Consider the following 20852-nt stretch of genomic DNA (forward strand, 5'->3'; position numbering starts at 1 on the left):
ATCAAATCAAATCAACTTTATTTATAGAGCACATTTAAAATTTACCACAGGGGTAGCCAAAGTGCTGTACAATGAACAGGTTAAAAGATAATATATAATATATATATATATATATATCCCCGCGACCCCGAAGGGAATAAGCGGTAGAAAATGGATGGATGGATGGATATGTATATATATATATATACATATATGTATATATATATAAAAAAATATATATATATATATATATAAGAAATAATTGACTTTCAGTGAATTCTAGCTATATATATATATATATATATATACATAAAAGAAATACTTGAATTTCAGTGTTCATTTATTTACACATATACACCCACATAACACTCATCTACTCATTGTTGAGTTAAGGGTTGAATTGTCCATCCTTGTTCTATTCTCTGTCACTATCTTTCTAACCATGCTGAACACCCTCTCTGATGATGCATTGCTGTGTGGCACGCACAAAAGTGATTTCATCAAATGCACTAGATGGCAGTATTGTCCTGTTTAAGAGTGTCACAACATTGCTGTTTACAGCAGACTGACTGCTTTACTGTAGACGTTCTTTATATTGTGGGAAAGCGGACTCAGGTCCGCATGGAGCTGGAGGGGGCGTGGCCTCCGGGAGATTTTCGGGAGAAAATTTGTCCCGGGAGGTTTTTGGGAGATGCGCTGAATTTTGGGAGTCTCCCGGAAAATCCGGGAGGGTTGGCAAGTATGATAATAATATAATTTTTAAAGTTTTTATTTTCAACATACCAGGTACAGTGATTAGGATGGCTTTGACACTGCAATTGTATTGGGTTAATATTAATTTGTATTTAAAAACTTGCTGCGTATAAAAATACGTTTTTTTAAGAAAAAAAATTCTTATACAAATACTACTTGTTTTGATTTAAAAAAAAATGTATGTACCCCTTGTTCATTTTGTATTAATTATTTACATAAATAACTATTCGTTTTATTACAAAACATTGAAACGTGACGCCGCAGACGCGACGACGTAAGGCGAGTCCAGGAAGTGACGTTATTCGCGCATGCGTGGACCGATCGAGTCGTCCGGGCCCGATCCGGTTGTTACAGTATCCCCCCCCCCTCCCTCCCCGTCTAGTGGTCCGCGCATGCGCACTGGTCCCGCTGTTTTGCATTGTGTCTTGGAAGAGCCGGCGAGTCGTCCCCCGTAAAACCGTCTCAACCCACCGCGGCAATGTCGGGCAGGTCGGTCCGAGCGGAGACCCGGAGCAGGGCCAAAGATGACATCAAGCGGGTGATGGCCGCTATCGAGAAAGTACGAAAATGGTAAGTGGCGGAAACGACGAGAAAAAAGGGAGAGGGGGGGTCGGAGACAAAAAAAAAAGCTGCCTCGGTTATCTAACGAGGAGAAAGCGGTGAATTAAAGAACTGGAGGCTGATATTCGGCGTCCTTTGACGGGCTTGACTCGACATGCGGTGTGGGTGTGCATGGGGAGCCCCTCACCCGGCGTCCTCTGGCCGCCGCTCCTCGCTGCTTTGTCGGGGCGAGAAAGAAGCCATTTCTGCAGTCACATGAAGCCGCCTGACGCGGAGCACACACGGGGGGTGGAGGACTTTTCCAACGCCCCGAGCGGGGCTGCGGTTGTCGGGACTGGGACGTAACGTTACCACGACGACGCCCTCGACTCGGAGCACTTTAGACTTCTCAGTGCGGACTTTTAAACCGAGCGCTTTTTTTTTTCTTCTCTTTCCCTTTTTTGAGGGTGGCGGAGGACGAGGCTCGGTGGGGGTGGGGAGCGGGAAGTCGCCTGCTGGAACAAAGATTGCTGCCACACTGGAAATAAAAGACGTGTTTTTAAACATTTAATAATATTTAAACAACAAATATTGTGTGTTATTACCACGCCGTGTATACATAAATACATTTAGCTAGTTTAGCTCGCCATTGGACATAAACCGAAGTTTGTAATGAAATATACACTTTGTGTTAAACCTTGCATTGATTTAAAACTTTATTATACTCCCAATTAATGTTCTTGTTGGCAATTGTTTGGGAAAAAAATACGACATCTTTAAACAAGCTAGCATGTGCTACTCGCTAGAAGTTACAGCCGTTGAACAACATTAGCTTAGCGCTCATTCATTTTTATAACTACAACGTCGATTATTTTCAAATATGTCCGATTAAAATGTGATTGCTTTAATATGAAAGTCGAACTATTACCTTTTTATATGCAAGTCAAACTATTACTTTATCCCACTAAATGTCACTTCCGGGTTGTCGACATGTCAACAACGTGACTTCCGGTTTCACTGCCCGGCATGCGGTCTAAATAGTTTGTAGTTATTGTCTAAACTACAACGTTGGTAAATATGTTAGCTAAAATGTGATTTAAAAAAATATATAATTACTTTTATATGCAAGTCAAAATTTTACTTTATCCCACGTAAATGTCACTTCAGGGTTGGCGATATGTCAACACGTGACTTCCGGTTTTACTGGCTATATTTAGGTCGAATAGTTCGCATTTATTTTCTAAACTACCACTAGAATGTTAGTAAATATTAACTGTTAGTTACGAATGTGATTGTATCTTATAGTGATTACTTTCATATGCAAGTCAAAATATTACTTTATCCAACTAAATGTCACTTCAGGCTTGTCGATATGTCAACACGTGACTTCCGGTTTTACTGGCTATCATCAGGTCGAATAGTTCGCATTTATTTTCTAAACTACCACTAGAATGTTGGTAAATATACGTTTGGAATGTGATTGTATCTTATAGTGATTTATTTCATATGCAAGTCAAACTATTACTTTATCCCACTAAATGTCACTCCCGTGTTGTCGACATGTCAACACGTGACTTCCGGTTTTACTGGCTATCATCAGGTCGAATAGTTCGCATTTATTTTCTAAACTACCACTAGAATGTTGGTAAATATACGTTTGGAATGTGATTGTATCTTATAGTGATTTATTTCATATGCAAGTCAAACTATTACTTTATCCCACTAAATGTCACTCCCGTGTTGTCGACATGTCAACACGTGACTTCCGGTTTTACTGGCTATCATCAAGTCGAATAGTTCCCATTTATTTTCTAAACTACCACGAGAATGTTGGTAAATATACGTTTCGAGTGTGATTGTATCTTATAGTGATTTATTTCATATGCAAGTCAAACTATTACTTTATCCCACTAAATGTCACTCCCGTGTTGTCGACATGTCAACAACGTGACTTCCGGTTTCACTGCCCAGCATGCGGTCTAAATAGTTTGTATTTATTGTCTAAACTACAACGTTGGTAAATATGTTAGCTAAAATATGATTGTTTTTTTTAAATATAATTACTTTTATATACAAGTCAAACTATTACTTTGCCCCACGTAAATTACACTTCAGGGTTGGCGATATGTCAACACGTGACTTCCGGTTTTACTGGCTATATTTAGGTCGAATATTTCGCATTTATTTTCATTCAAAACTGTGACTAGAATGTTAGTAAATATTAACTGTTAGTTACGAATGTGATTGTATCTTATAGTGATTACTTTCATATGCAAGTCAAAATATTACTTTATCACACATAAATGTCCCTTCGGGCTTGTCATATGTCAACACGTGACTTCCGGTTTTACTGGCTATCGTCAGGTCGAATAGTTTGCATTTATTTTCTAAACTACCACTAGAATGTTGGTAAGTATTAAATGTTTGTTACAAATGTGATTGTATCTTATAGTGATTTCTTTCATATGTAAGTAAAAATATTACTTTATCCCACTAAATGTCACTTTCGTGTTGTCGACATGTCAACAACGTGACTTCCGGTTTCACTGCCCAGCATGCGGTCAAAACGGTTTGTATTTATTGTCTAAACTACAACGTTGGTAAATATGTTAGCTAAAATGTGATTGTTTTTTAAATATAATTACTTTTGCATACAAGTCAAACTATTACTTTGCCCCACGTAAATTACACTTCAGGGTTGGCGATATGTCAACACGTGACTTCCGGTTTTACTGGCTATATTTAGGTCGAATATTTCGCATTTATTTTCATTCAAAACTGTGACTAGAATGTTAGTAAATATTAACTGTTAGTTACGAATGTGATGTATCTTATAGTGATTACTTTTATATGCAAGTCAGAATATTACTTTATCACACATAAATGTCCCTTCGGGCTTGGCGATATGTCAACACGTGACTTCCGGTTTTACTGGCTATCGTCAGGTCGAATAGTTTGCATTTATTTTCTAAACTACCACTAGAATGTTGGTAAGTATTAAATGTTAATTACGAATGTGATTGTATCTTATAGTGATTTCTTTCATATGTAAGTAAAAATATTACTTTATCCCACTAAATGTCACTTTCGTGTTGTCGACATGTCAACAACGTGACTTCCGGTTTCACTGCCCAGCATGCGGTCTAAATAGTTTCTATTTATTGTCTAAACTACAACGTTGGTGAATATGTTGGCTCAAATGTGATTGTTCCTAAATGTAATTACTTTGATATGTAAGTCAAAATTTTACTTTATCCCACGTAAATGTCACTTCAGGGTTGGCGATATGTCAACACGTAACTTCCGGTTTTACTGTCTATCATCAGGTCGAATAGTTCGCATTTAATTTCTGAACTACCACTAGAATGTTAGTAAATATTAACTGTTAGTTACGAATGTGATTGTATCTTATAGTGATTACTTTCATATGCAAGTCAAAATATTACTTTATCACACATAAATGTCCCTTCGGGGTTGGCGATATGTCAACATGTGACTTCCGGTTTTACTGGCTATATTTAGGTCGAAAAGTTCGCATTTATTTTCTAAACTACCACTAAAATGTTTGTAAATATTAACAGTTAGTTATGAATGTGATTGTATCTTATAGTGATTTCTTTCATATGTAAGTCAAACTATTACTTTATCCCACTAAATGTCACTCCCGTGTTGTCGACATGTCAACACGTGACTTCCGGTTTCACTGCCCAGCATGCGGTCTAAATAGTTTGTATTTATTGTCTAAACTACAACGTTGGTGAATATGTTGGCTGAAATGTGATTGTTCCTAAATGTGATTACTTTTATATGCAAGTCAAAATTTTACTTTATCCCACGTAAATGTCACTTCAGGGTTGGCGATATGTCAACACGTGACTTCCGGTTTTACTGGCTATCATCAGGTCGAATAGTTTGCATTTATTTTCTAAATTACCACCAGAATGTTAGTAAATATTAACTGTTGGTTACGAATGTGATTGTATCTTATACTGATTTCTTTTATATGCAAGTCAAAATATTACTTTATCCCACGTAAATGTCCCTCGCGGTTGGCGATATGTCAACACGTGACTTCCGGTTTTACTGGCTATATTTAGGTCGAATATTTCGCATTTATTTTCTAAACTACCACTAGAATGTTAGTTACGAATGTGATTGTATATTATAGTGATTTATTTCATATGCAAGTCAAAATATTACTTTATCCCACTAAATGTCACTTCAGGCTTGTCGATATGTCAACATGTGACTTCCGGTTTTACTGGCTATATTTAGGTCGAAAAGTTCGCATTTATTTTCTAAACTACCACTAAAATGTTTGTAAATATTAACAGTTAGTTATGAATGTGATTGTATCTTATAGTGATTTCTTTCATATGTAAGTCAAACTATTACTTTATCCCACTAAATGTCACTCCCGTGTTGTCGACATGTCAACACGTGACTTCCGGTTTCACTGCCCAGCATGCGGTCTAAATAGTTTGTATTTATTGTCTAAACTACAACGTTGGTGAATATGTTGGCTGAAATGTGATTGTTCCTAAATGTGATTACTTTTATATGCAAGTCAAAATTTTACTTTATCCCACGTAAATGTCCCTCAGGGTTGGCGATATGTCAACACGTGACTTCCGGTTTTACTGGCTATCATCAGGTCGAATAGTTTGCATTTATTTTCTAAATTACCACCAGAATGTTAGTAAATATTAACTGTTGGTTACGAATGTGATTGTATCTTATACTGATTTCTTTTATATGCAAGTCAAAATATTACTTTATCCCACGTAAATGTCCCTCGCGGTTGGCGATATGTCAACACGTGACTTCCGGTTTTACTGGCTATATTTAGGTCGAATATTTCGCATTTATTTTCTAAACTACCACTAGAATGTTAGTTACGAATGTGATTGTATATTATAGTGATTTATTTCATATGCAAGTCAAAATATTACTTTATCCCACTAAATGTCACTTCAGGCTTGTCGATATGTCAACACGTGACTTCCGGTTTTGCTGGCTATCATCAGGTCGCATAGTTCGCATTTATTTTCTAAACTACCACTAGAATGTTGGTAAATATACGTTTCGAATGTGATTGTATTTTATAGTGATTTATTTCATATGCAAGTCAAACTATTACTTTATCCCACTAAATGTCACTCCCGTGTTGTGGACATGTCAACAACGTGACTTCCGGTTTCACTGCCCAGCATGCGGTCTAAACGGTTTGTATTTATTGTCTAAACTACAACGTTGGTAAATATGTTAGCTAAAATATGATCGTTTTTTAAATATAATTACTTTTATATACAAGTCAAACTATTACTTTGCCCCACGTAAATTACACTTCAGGGTTGGCGATATGTCAACACGTGACTTGCGATTTTACTGGCTATATTTAGGTCGAATATTTCGCATTTATTTTCTAAACTACCACTAGAATCTTAGTAAATATTAACTGTTAGTTACGAATGTGATTGTATCTTATAGTGATTTCTTTCATATGCAAGTCAAACTATTACTTTATCCCACTAAATGTCACTCCCGTGTTGTCGACATGTCAACAACGTGACTTCCGGTTTCACTGCCCAGCATGCGGTCTAAACAATTTGTATTTATTGTCTAAACTACAACGTTGGTAAATATGTTAGCTAAAATATGATTGTTTTTTAAATATAATTACTTTTATATACAAGTCAAACTATTACTTTGCCCCACGTAAATTACACTTCAGGGTTGGCGATATGTCAACACGTGACTTCCGGTTTTACTGGCTATATTTAGGTCGAATATTTCGCATTTATTTTCATTCAAAACTGTGACTAGAATGTTAGTAAATATTAACTGTTAGTTACGAATGTGATTGTATCTTATAGTGATTACTTTCATATGCAAGTCAAAATATTACTTTATCACACATAAATGTCCCTTCGGGCTTGTCATATGTCAACACGTGACTTCCGGTTTTACTGGCTATCATCAGGTCGAATAGTTTGCATTTATTTTCTAAACTACCACTAGAATGTTGGTAAGTATTAAATGTTAGTTACGAATGTGATTGTATCTTATAGTGATTTCTTTCATATGTAAGTAAAAATATTACTTTATCCCACTAAATGTCACTTGTGTTGTCGACATGTCAACAACGTGACTTCTGGTTTCACTGCCCAGCATGCGGTCTAAACGGTTTGTATTTATTGTCTAAACTACAACGTTGGTAAATATGTTAGCTAAAATGTGATTGTTTTTTAAATATAATTACTTTTATATACAAGTCAAACTATTACTTTGCCACACGTGACTTCCGGTTTTACTGGCTGTATTTAAGTCGAATATTTCGCATTTATTTTCTAAACTACCACTAGAATGTTGGTAAATATTAACTGTTAGTTACGAATGTGATTGTATATTATAGTGATTACTTTCATATGCAAGTCAAAATATTACTTTATCACACATAAATGTCCCTTCGGGCTTGTCGATATGTCAACACGTGACTTCCGGTTTTACTGGCTATATTTAGGTCTAATATTTCGCATTTATTTTCATTCAAAACTGTGACTAGAATGTTAGTAAATATTAACTGTTAGTTACGAATGTGATTGTATATTATAGTGATTACTTTCATATGCAAGTCAAAATATTACTTTATCCCACTAAATGTCACTTCAGGCTTGTCGATATGTCAACACGTGACTTCCGGTTTTACTGGCTATCATCAAGTCGAATAGTTCGCATTTATTTTCTAAACTACCACGAGAATGTTGGTAAATATACGTTTCGAATGTCATTGTATCTTATAGTGATTTCTTTCATATGTAAGTAAAAATATTACTTTATCCCACTAAATGTCACTCCCGTGTTGTCGACATGTCAACACGTGACTTCCGGTTTCACTGCCCAGCATGCGGTCTAAACAGTTTGTATTTATTGTCTAAACTACAACGTTGGTAAATATGTTAGCTAAAATATGATTGTTTTTTAAATATAATTACTTTTATATTCAAGTCAAACTATTACTTTGCCCCACGTAAATTACACTTCAGGGTTGGCGATATGTCAACACGTGACTTCCGGTTTTACTGGCTATATTTAGGTCGAATATTTCGCATTTATTTTCATTCAAAGCTGTGACTAGAATGTTAGTAAATATTAACTGTTAGTTACGAATGTGATTGTATCTTATAGTGATTACTTTCATATGCAAGTCAAAATATTACTTTATCCCACTAAATGTCACTTCAGGCTTGTCGATATGTCAACACGTGACTTCCAGTTTTGCTGGCTATCATCAGGTCGAATAGTTCGCATTTATTTTCTAAACTACCACTAGAATGTTGGTAAATATACGTTTCGAATGTGATTGTATCTTATAGTGATTTATTTCATATGCAAGTTAAACTATTACTTTATCCCACTAAATGTCACTCCCGTGTTGTCGACATTTCAACAACGTGACTTCCGGTTTCACTGCCCAGCATGCGGTCTAAACGGTTTGTATTTATTGTCTAAACTACAACGTTGGTAAATATGTTAGCTAAAATATGATTGTTTTTTTAAATATAATTACTTTTATATACAAGTCAAACTATTACTTTGCCCCACGTAAATTACACTTCAGGGTTGGCGATATGTCAACACGTGACTTCCGGTTTTACTGGCTATATTTAAGTCGAATATTTCGCATTTATTTTCTAAACTACCACTAGAATGTTAGTAAATATTAACTGTTAGTTACGAATGTGATTGTATCTTATAGTGATTTCTTTCATATGCAAGTCAAAATATTACTTTATCCCACTAAATGTCACTTCAGGCTTGTCGATATGTCAACACGTGACTTCCGGTTTTGCTGGCTATCATCAGGTCGAATAGTTCGCATTTATTTTCTAAACTACCACTAGAATGTTGGTAAATATATGTTTCGAATGTGATTGTATCTTATAGTGATTTATTTCATATGCAAGTCAAACTATTACTTTATCCCACTAAATGTCACTCCCGTGTTGTCGACATGTCAACAACGTGACTTCCGGTTTCACTGCCCAGCATGCGGTCTAAACGGTTTGTATTTATTGTCTAAACTACAACGTTGGTAAATATGTTAGCTAAAATATGATTGTTTTTTTAAATATAATTACTTTTATATACAAGTCAAACTATTACTTTGCCCCACGTAAATTACACTTCAGGGTTGGCGATATGTCAACATGTGACTTCCGGTTTTACTGGCTATATTTAGGTCGAATATTTCGCATTTATTTTCATTCAAAACTGTGACTAGAATGTTAGTAAATATTAACTGTTAGTTACGAATGTGATTGTATCTTATAGTGATTACTTTCATATGCAAGTCAAAATATTACTTTATCACACATAAATGTCGCTTCGGGCTTGGCGATATGTCAACACGTGACTTCCGGTTTTACTGGCTATCGTCAGGTCGAATAGTTTGCATTTATTTTCTAAACTACCACTAGAATGTTGGTAAGTATTAAATGTTAGTTACGAATGTGATTGTATCTTATAGTGATTTATTTCATATGCAAGTCAAACTATTACTTTATCCCACTAAATGTCACTCCCGTGTTGTCGACATGTCAACAACGTGACTTCCGGTTTCACTGCCCAGCATGCGGTCTAAACAGTTTGTATTTATTGTCTAAACTACAACGTTGGTAAATATGTTAGCTAAAATATGATTGTTTTTTAAATATAATTACTTTTATATACAAGTCAAACTATGACTTTGCCCCACGTAAATTACACTTCAGGGTTGGCGATATGTCAACACGTGACTTCCGGTTTTACTGGCTATACTTAAGTCGAATATTTCGCATTTATTTTCTAAACTACCACTAGAATGTTGGTAAATATTAAATGTTAGTTACGAATGTGATTGTATATTATAGTGATTTCTTTCATATGCAAGTCAAAATATTACTTTATCCCATTAAATGTCACTTCAGGCTTGTCGATATGTCAACACGTGACTTCCGGTTTTACTGGCTATCATCAAGTCGAATAGTTCGCATTTATTTTCTAAACTACCACTAGAATGTTGGTAAATATACGTTTCGAATGTGATTGTATCTTATAGTGATTTATTTCATATGCAAGTCAAACTATTACTTTATCCCACTAAATGTCACTCCCGTGTTGTGGACATGTCAACAACGTGACTTCCGGTTTCACTGCCCAGCATACGGTCTAAACGGTTTGTATTTATTGTCTAAACTACAACGTTGGTAAATATGTTAGCTAAAATATGATTGTTTTTTAAATATAATTACTTTTATATACAAGTCAAACTATTACTTTGCCCCACGTAAATTACACTTCAGGGTTGGCGATATGTCAACACGTGACTTCCGGTTTTACTGGCTATATTTAAGTCGAATATTTCGCATTTATTTTCTAAACTACCACTAGAATGTTGGTAAATAATAAATGTTAGTTACGAATGTGATTGTATATTATAGTGATTTATTTCATATGCAAGTCAAAATATTACTTTATCCCACTAAATGTCACTTCAGGCTTGTCGATATGTCAACACGTGACTTCCGGTTTTACTGGCTATATTTAAGTCGAATATTTCGCATTTATTTTCTAAACTACCACTAGAATGTTGGTAAATATTAAATGTTAGTTACGAATGTGATTGTATATTATAGTGATTTATTTCATATGCAAGTCAAAATATTACTTTATCCCACGTAAATGTCACTTCAGGCTTGTCGATATGTCAACACGTGACTTCCGGTTTTACTGGCTATCATCAGGTCGAATAGTTTGCATTTATTTTCTAAATTACCACTAAAATGTTAGTAAATATTAACTGTTAGTTACGAATGTGATTGTATCTTATAGTGATTTCTTTAATATGCAAGTCAAAATATTACTTTATCCCACGTAAATGTCCCTCAAGGTTGGCGATATGTCAACACGTGACTTCCGGTTTTACTGGCTATATTTAGGTCGAATAGTTCGCATTTATTTTCTAAACTACCACTAGAATGTTGGTAAATATTAAATGTTAGTTACGAATGTGATTGTATCTTGTAGTGATTTCTTTCATATGCAAGTCAAAATATTACTTTATCCCACTAAATGTCACTTCTGGCTTGTCGATATGTCAACACGTGACTTCCGGTTTTACTGGCTATATTTAGGTCGAATAGTTCGCATTTATTTTCTAAACTATCACTAGAATGTTGGTAAATATTAAATGTTACTTACGAATGTGATTGTATATTATAGTGATTTATTTCATATGCAAGTCAAAATATTACTTTATCCCACTAAATGTCACTTCAGGCTTGTCGATATGTCAACACGTGACTTCCGGTTTTGCTGGCTATCATCAGGTCGCATAGTTCGCATTTATTTTCTAAACTACCACTAGAATGTTGGTAAATATACGTTTCGAATGTGATTGTATCTTATAGTGATTTATTTCATATGCAAGTCAAACTATTACTTTATCCCACTAAATGTCACTCCCGTGTTGTGGACATGTCAACAACGTGACTTCCGGTTTCACTGCCCAGCATGCGGTCTAAACAGTTTGTATTTATTGTCTAAACTACAACGTTGGTAAATATGTTAGCTAAAATATGATTGTTTTTTAAATATAATTACTTTTATATACAAGTCAAACTATTACTTTGCCCCACGTAAATTACACTTCAGGGTTGGCGATATGTCAACACGTGACTTCCGGTTTTACTGGCTATATTTAAGTCGAATATTTCGCATTTATTTTCTAAACTACCACTAGAATGTTGGTAAATATTAAATGTTAGTTACGAATGTGATTGTATATTATAGTGATTTATTTCATATGCAAGTCAAAATATTACTTTATCCCACGTAAATGTCACTTCAGGCTTGTCGATATGTCAACACGTGACTTCCGGTTTTGCTGGCTATCATCAGGTCGAATAGTTCGCATTTATTTTCTAAACTACCACTAGAATGTTGGTAAATATACGTTTTGAATGTGATTGTATCTTATAGTGATTTATTTCATATGCAAGTCAAACTATTACTTTATCCCACTAAATGTCACTTCCGGGTTGTCGACATGTCAACAACGTGACTTCCGGTTTCACTGCCCAGCATGCGGTCTAAACAGTTTGTATTTATTGTCTAAACTACAACGTTGGTAAATATGTTAGCTAAAATATGATTGTTTTTTAAATATAATTACTTTTATATACAAGTCAAACTATTACTTTGCCCCACGTAAATTACACTTCAGGGTTGGCGATATGTCAACACGGGACTTCCGGTTTTACTGGCTATATTTAGGTCGAATATTTTGCATTTATTTTCTAAACTACCACTAGAATGTTAGTAAATATTAACTGTTAGTTACGCATGTGATTTTATCTTATAGTGATTACTTTTATATGCCAGTCAAAATGTTACTTTATCCCACGTAAATGTCCTTTCAGGGTTGGCGATGTCAACACGTGACTTCCGGTTTTACTGGCTATCATCAGGTCGAATAGTTTGCATTTATTTTCTAAATTACCACTAAAATGTTAGTAAATATTAAATGTTAGTTACGAATGTGATTGTATCTTATACTGATTTCTTTCATATGCAAGACAAAATATTACTTTACCCCACGTAAATGAACGTGACTTTCCGTTGTTTTACTGCCCATCATCAAATCTAATAGGTTGTATTTATCGTTAAACTGCCGCTGGTGAATATTACATGTTGGCAAAAATGTGAGTGTTTTTTAAAATATAATTACTGTTATATTCAAGTCAAAATATTACTTTACTCCACGTAAATGTCACTTCCGGGTTGTCGACCTGGTAGGGACGTGACTTCCGGTTTTATTGCCCATAGTCAAGTCTAATAGTTAGCATTTATTTTCTTAACTACCGCTACAATGTTGGTAAATATTAAATGTTAGTTACAAATGTGATTGTTTCTTATAGTGATTGCTTTTATATGCAAGTCAGAATATTACTTTACAAATGTCACTTCCGGGTTGTCGACATGTCAACAATGTGACTTCCGGTTTCTAATTGTTCGTATTTATTGTTTAGTTACCGCTACAATATTGTTAAATATTAAATGTTAGCTCAAATGCGATTAAAAAAAATATATAATTACTTTTATATGCAAGTATATATTATATAAAAATATAATATATACAGTATATATCATATACTTTATATATAATATGTAAATATTACAAAAAAAATATTTATATTGCTACTACGGTACATTTTTAGTCTACTTTAAACATGCATTATCCTTTCCATCCTTACACTTTCCATCCTTTGTAACTGAGCTACTGTGTGGAACAATTTCCCTTGTGTATCATTAATGTTTGTCTAAGTCACAATATTACTTTACCTTACGTAAATAACACTTCCGGGTTGTCGACATGTCAACAACGTGACTTCCGTTTTTTCTAATAGTTGGTATTTATTGTTTAGTTACTGCTACAATATTGTTAAATATTAAATGTTAGCTCAAATGCGATTTAAAAAAAAAAAAAAAATTACTTTTATATGCAAGTATATATTATATAAAAATATAATATATACAGTATATATCATATACTTTATATATAATATCTAAATATTACAAAAAAAATATTTATATTGCTACTACGGTACATTTTTAGTCTACTTTAAACATGCATTATCCTTTCCATCCTTACACTTTCCATCCTTTGTAACTGAGCTACTGTGTGGAACAATTTCCCTTGTGTATCATTTATGTTCGTCTAAGTCACAATATTACTTTACCTTACGTAAATAACACTTCCGGGTTGTCAACATGTCAACAACGTGACTTCCGTTTTCTAATAGTTGGTATTTATTGTTTAGTTACTGCTACAATGTTGTTGTTAATTATTAAATGTTAGCTCAAATGTGATTGTTTTTAAATATAATTACTTTTATATGCGAGTATATATTATATAAAAAATATAATATATACAGTATATATCATATACTTTATATATAATATGTAAATATTACAAAAAAGTTATATTTTACATTGCTACTACGGTACATTTTTAGTCTACTTTAAACATGCATTATCCTTTCCATCCCTACACTTTCCATTCTTTGTAACTGAGCTACTGTGTGGAACAATTTCCCTTGTGTATCATTAATGTTTGTCTAAGTCACAATATTACTTTACCTTACGTAAATAACACTTCCGGGTTGTCAACATGTCAACAACGTGACTTCCGTTTTCTAATAGTTGGTATTTATTGTTTAGTTACTGCTACAATGTTGTTGTTAATTATTAAATGTTAGCTCAAATGTGATTGTTTTTAAATATAATTACTTTTATATGCGAGTATATATTATATAAAAATATAATATATACAGTATATATCATATACTTTATATATAATATGTAAATATTACAAAAAAGTTATATTTTATATTGCTACTACGGTACATTTGTAGTGTACTTTAAACATACATTATCCTTTCCATCCTTACACTTTTCATCCTTTGTAGCTGAGCTACTGTGTGGAACAATTTCCCTTGTGGATCATTTATGTTTGTCTAAGTCACAATATTACTTTACCTTACGTAAATAACACTTCCGGGTTGTCAACATGTCAACAACGTGACTTCCGTTTTTTCTAATAGTTGGTATTTATTGTTTAGTTACTGCTACAATGTTGTTAATTATTAAATGTTAGCTCAAATGTGATTGTTTTTAAATATAATTACTTTTATATGCGAGTATATATTATATAAAAATATAATATATACAGTATATATCATATACTTTATATATAATATGTAAATATTACAAAAAAGTTATATTTTATATTGCTACTACGGTACATTTGTAGTGTACTTTAAACATGCATTATCCTTTCCATCCTTACACTTTTCATCCTTTGTAGCTGAGCTACTGTGTGGAACAATTTCCCTTGTGGATCATTTATGTTCGTCTAAGTCACAATATTACTTTACCTTACGTAAATAACACTTCCGGGTTGTCGACATGTCAGCAACGGGACTTCCGTTTTGTATTAGTTGGTATTTATTGTTTAGTTACCGCTACAATATGGTTAATTATTAATTGTTAGCTCAAATGTGATTGTTTTTAAATATAATTTCTTCGATATGCAAGTGACATAATGACTTGTGGAAATGTCAACAACGGGACTTCCGGTTTTACTGGCCATCGTCAAGTCTAATAGTTCGTATTTATTGTCTAAAATACCATTAAAATGTTGGTAAGTATTAAATGTTGGCTCAAAAGTGATTGTTTGTACAAAACCCAAAAGCAGTGAAGTTGTCACGTTGTGTAAATGCATACCTGCCAACTACTCCGGTTTTCTCGTAATTAGTACGGTTTTCATCAACCTATTCCGAGTTACGGTTGCAGTGATAAAAAATACGGGTTTTCATTAATTAAAAAAAATTTTTTTTTTTAAGTTTTATTCACGAAATCGCATAACAACAATGACAATCAACACTGCTTCCCGTAATTTCCTATCGAGCCATTCCGAATGCCATGCGCAAGGCTATTTATAGCACCGCTGCCAAGCACGAGGCACCAGTTGCCATTGTTTCCAAACGAGCGAACGATCATGGAATCAGCCGGAGAAAAATCGCAAACGAGTCTTAAACCGAAAAGAAAACTGCAGTCATTCCGTGAAGAATATTCAAAAGCCTATCCGGGAATAATTATCCGTTCCAAAAAGGGTGAAAACTACACCAATTGCACCTTGTGTTCGATATTTCGATGACGACATTGGAAAAGTATTGTCAGTACTTCTGTCTTTGAGGGAATGCAATACGGCTTCCACAGGCCAAAACATTTACAAAATACTCGCGGAAGAAATAGACTCAAACGAAATTCCTTGGCAGAATTTGGTTTGCTTTGCTGCCGATAACGCTGCAGTGATGATGGGATCTAAAAAGGGTGTTGCAGCTTTCATTACGGAAATGTCTCCTTCGGTTTACATCGCCAGTTCGTAGCATAAAAAAACTCACAAAACATACAATTTTAAGTAAATCTTTTATTACATAAAAAATAAATCAAATCAAAAATAATTTCTGTGTACAGTATCTTTTTATTTGTGATAACGATAACATGTTCAAAACAAGTAACATATAACTATCATACTATTATATTACCGTATTTTCCGCACTATAAGGCGCACCGGATTATTAGCCGCACCTTCAATGAATTACATATTTCATAACTTTGTCCACCAATAAGCCGCCCCGGATTATAAGCCGCGCCTACGCTGCGCTAAAGGGAATGTCAAAAAAACAGTCAGATAGTTCAGTCAAACTTTAATAATATATTGAAAACCAGCGTTCTAACAACTCTGTCCCAAAATGTACGCAAATGTGCAATCACAAACATAGTAAAATTCAAAATGGTGTAGAGCAATAGCAACATAATGTTGCTCGAACGTTAATGTCACAACACACAAAATAAACATAGCGCTCACCTTCTGAAGTTATTCTTCATTCGTAAATCCTTCGAATTCTTCGTCTTCGGTGTCCGAATTGAAAAGTTGCGCAAGCGTGGGATCCAAAATGGCCGGTTCCGTCTCGTCGAAGTCATCGGAGTCAGTGTCGCTGTTGTTGTCCAGTAGTTCTGTGAATCCTGCCTTCCGGAAAGCTCGGACCACAGTTGTGACCGAAATATCTGCCCAGGCATTTACGATCCACTGGCAAATGTTGGCGTATGTCGTCCGGCGCTGTCTGCCCGTCTTAGTGAAGGTGTGTTCGCCTTCGGAGCTGTGTGAAAAAAGCCACCCGGCCTCTTCGCGTAAACTTCCCTTAACCACTCGCTCATCTTTTCTTCATCCATCCATCCCTTCGAGTTAGCTTTTATGATGACGCCGGCTGGAAAGGTCTCTTTTGGCAAGGTCTTCCTTTTGAATATCACCATGGGTGGAAGTTAGCATGGCAAGCTAGAACCACAGTGAAGGATGACTTCTCATTCCCTGTGGTGCGAATATTCACCGTACGTGCTCCCGTTCCACAGTGCGGTTCACAGGAATATCAGTTGCTGTGAAATACGGTAGTAATCCGTGTGCGGATGGAGAGATTGCGTCTTTTTATGAACCGGATCCTTGTCGCTTAGTAGGAGCCATTTTGTGGTCTTTACAGATGTAAACAGGAAATGAAACGTACGGTGATATCCGCGCGTTTTTTCTTCTTCTTCCGGGGGCGGGTGGTTGCTTACAGTAGAAGAAGAAGCGCTTCCTGTTCTATGGGGGCGGGTGCTTTCCTTGGCGGTTGCTTGCGTAGAAGAAGAAGCGCTTCCTGTTCTACCGGGAAAAAAGATGGCGGCTGTTTACCGAAGTTGCGAGATCGAAACTTTATGAAAATGAATCGTAATAAAGCGCACCGGGTTATAAGGCGCACTGTCAGCTTTTGAGAAAATGTGTGGTTTTTAGGTGCGCCTTATAGTGCGGAAAATACGGTACTTCTTAATTCTATGATGCTATTGAATTACATTTTAATAAAGTAAACTTATCATAAAGTTACCATATCATTTTTGCAGTATGATCAATCTGATAGAATAAATTTGGATTTTAGCCACAAAAAGGTAATGACACCAATGTTATCTATTGGAATTGTTTAGTACTGTTATACTGTTAAAAGTGTTTATACTATTTATGCTTTCAAGTCCAAGTTGAAGAAATCTTGTTAAATGTTGACAGCATAACTACCAAAATACAGAAGTATGTCCTTAATATTTTTGCAGTGCTATTTCTGTTGAAAAGTTCAAATGATTACATTAGAGATGTGATGTGCCACTTTTCAAGTGTCTGATGGCTTAAATTAATTTTCATTCATTTTTCATATTTTGAATTCTTTTGAAAGGCTTACAAGAAAACTACATTTGAATTGTAATTCCATGCTATTGACAGGACTATTAATTTTAATGAAGTTAGCTTACCATGTTTACAGTATGATAATTGTGATAGAAATGTGAATTTTAGGCACAGAATATTTTTGACAATTGAACAAGGCAGTAGATTATACAAGCTTGGACAGAAAGTTAATAATGACACCAATTATTTTTTTTAATGGAATTGTTTAGTACTGTTTTACCATTTGTTTACTGTAAAAAGTGTTTATACTTTCAATTAACAAATTGAAGTCTTGTGAAAGGTTGACAGGATAACTGGCATTAACTGTCAAAATAATGTCAAACTATTGAAGTTAGCTTACAGAATAAACATGTCAATCAACCCATATGATTTTTACTGTAATATTTTTGTTTTGAAAAGTCACTGTGACTGATAGAAAAGTGATGGTTTTAGCAACATTTTAACCTGTCTGAATGCTAATAATCATTTTGCGTCGGGGGGTCGAACCCTGAACCCCCCACCAGGACTTTGTCCTGGACCTACCGGGGCCTGCGGCCCCTGGACCCTGGCTCAGGGCCGGCCCGTGGCATAGGCCGTATAGGCAAATGCTAAGGGCGCCGTCCATCAGGGGGCGCCACGCCAGTGCCACAAATGTTGGAGAAAAAAAAAAAAAAAGTTGGTACTATTATTTCTAAATACAAAAAATAATCCCACGTTAATTAAAATGCAAAGTAAAGCCTATATAATAGAAATATTATTTGTTACAATATTACGCCCCCCCCCCCGCACGGTGCGCCCCCTCCCTTCCCGTACCATGACTCTTTTTGGACATCACCACATCAAAAAATCAACACAAGATGTCAAAACGGCCAAAACTTTCAGGTGCCCAGGGAAGAAAAAAGAGAAAAGAAGAGGAGAAACGAGAAAAGACAGTTAGCAGGTAGGTAACGTTAGCCTACATGAAATTATTTGTCTGTTACAGAATGTGATAGTAACCTGGCTTTTTAGCATTAAGCCAATGTTACATGATTCGGCAATTGCTAATCAATAAGTAGCTAGTTCTGTTTTAACGTCGGGTTAATATTGTGGAGGGGGCTAAATTGTTATGGAAAATAATAATGTAACGTTAGGTAATTACAGTACTCCCACCTTACATTCCTCAGGGACATTTGTATTAGATCTTTTAAGCAGGTGTTATTGCCTTCTGGTTAGCTAATGTTTGCCCTGCAGGTAATAGTCACTTTTCCACCCCTTTATATATTAGGTATAGTTGTAAGCCTAGTTGTTAAAGTGCACATCATTAATGTTAATTAAGCAATATGTATGTAAAAAATATTGTATTTCATATATTCATATTTTATTTTTTGCATTAATTTATTTATTCATATTTTTTTTATCTTGTTAACTATTCTGATTGTTAATTTGCTTTCTTTAAGTAAAAAAAAGGTCAAAGACAAAGCTATTCGGTTTCTTGTGAGTATATACACTTCACTGCCGATGTGGGGGGGCGCCACCTAAAATCTTGCCTAGGGCGCCAGATTGGTTAGGGCCGGGCCTGCCCTGGCTTCTAGGTTTTTCTGATTTCAAAAGTTGGCAGGTATGTAAATGGTAAATAAAAACAGAATACAATGATTTGCTAACCCATTTCAACTTATATTCAATTGAATAGACTGCAAAGACAAGATATTTAACGTTCAAACTGGAAAACTTTTGTTATTTTTTGCAAATATTAGCTCATTTGGAGTTTGATGCCTGTAACATTTTTCAAAAAAGCTGGCACAAGTGGCAAAAAAGACTGATAAAGTTGAGGAATGCTCATCAAAGACTTATTTGGAACATCCCACAGGTGAACGGGCTCATTGGAAACAGGTGGGTGCCGTGATTGGGTATAAAAGCAGCTTCCATGAAATGCTCAGTCATTCCCAAACAAGGACGGGGCGAGGGTCACCACTTTGTCAACAAATGCCTGAGCAAATTGTTTAAGAACAACATTTCAATTCCAGCTATTGCAAGGAATTTAGGGATTTCACCATCTACGCTCCGTAATATCATCAAAAGGTTCAGAGAATGTGGAGAAATCACTATGCAATGCCACTAGGGATCTCTAAACAAACACCACTGAAAATGTTCCATCAGAAATGTTAATGCAACTAAATATAACCTCCCGTTTACCGTATTTTCCGCACTATAAGGCGCACCGGATTATTAGCCGCACCTTCAATGAATAGCATATTTCATAACTTTGTCCACCAATAAGCCGCCCCGGACTATAAGCCGCGCCTACGCTGCGCTAAAGGGAATGTCAAAAAAACAGTCAGATAGTTCAGTCAAACTTTAATAATATATTAAAAACCAGCGTTCTAACAACTCTGTTCACTCCCAAAATGTACGCAAATGTGCAATCACAAACATAGTAAAATTCAAAATAGTGCAGAGCAATAGCAACATAATGTTGCTCGAACGTTAATGTCACAACACACAAAATAAACATAGCGCTCACTTTCTGAAGTTATTCTTCATTCGTAAATCCTTCGTCTTCGGTGTCCGAAGTGAAAAGTTGGGCAAATGTGAGATCCAAAATGGACGGTTCCGTCTCGTCGAAGTCATCGGAGTCAGTGTCACTGTTATCCAGCAGTTCTGTGAATCCTGCCTTCCGGAAAGCTCGGACCACAGTTGTGACCGAAATATCTGCCCAGGCATTTACGATCCACTGGCAGATGTTGGCGTC

At 35.1% G+C, this 20852-nt stretch overlaps 1 protein-coding gene across 1 annotated transcript in view; it reads left to right on the plus strand.

Annotated features, from left to right (window-relative positions):
• Window positions 1-1134: 1134 nt before the first annotated feature.
• The window catches only part of bcl7a (BAF chromatin remodeling complex subunit BCL7A), a 32911-nt gene continuing 13193 nt past the window's right edge, over window positions 1135-20852 (plus strand). The window contains exon 1 of the mRNA XM_072914170.1: window positions 1135-1302. Within this exon, the coding sequence (XP_072770271.1) occupies window positions 1211-1302 (92 nt within the window). The 5' untranslated portion in view covers window positions 1135-1210. The remainder of the gene's footprint in view (window positions 1303-20852) is intronic.

The sequence above is a fragment of the Nerophis lumbriciformis genome, linkage group LG11, assembly GCF_033978685.3.
Source record: "Nerophis lumbriciformis linkage group LG11, RoL_Nlum_v2.1, whole genome shotgun sequence".
NCBI lineage: Eukaryota > Metazoa > Chordata > Actinopteri > Syngnathiformes > Syngnathidae > Nerophis > Nerophis lumbriciformis.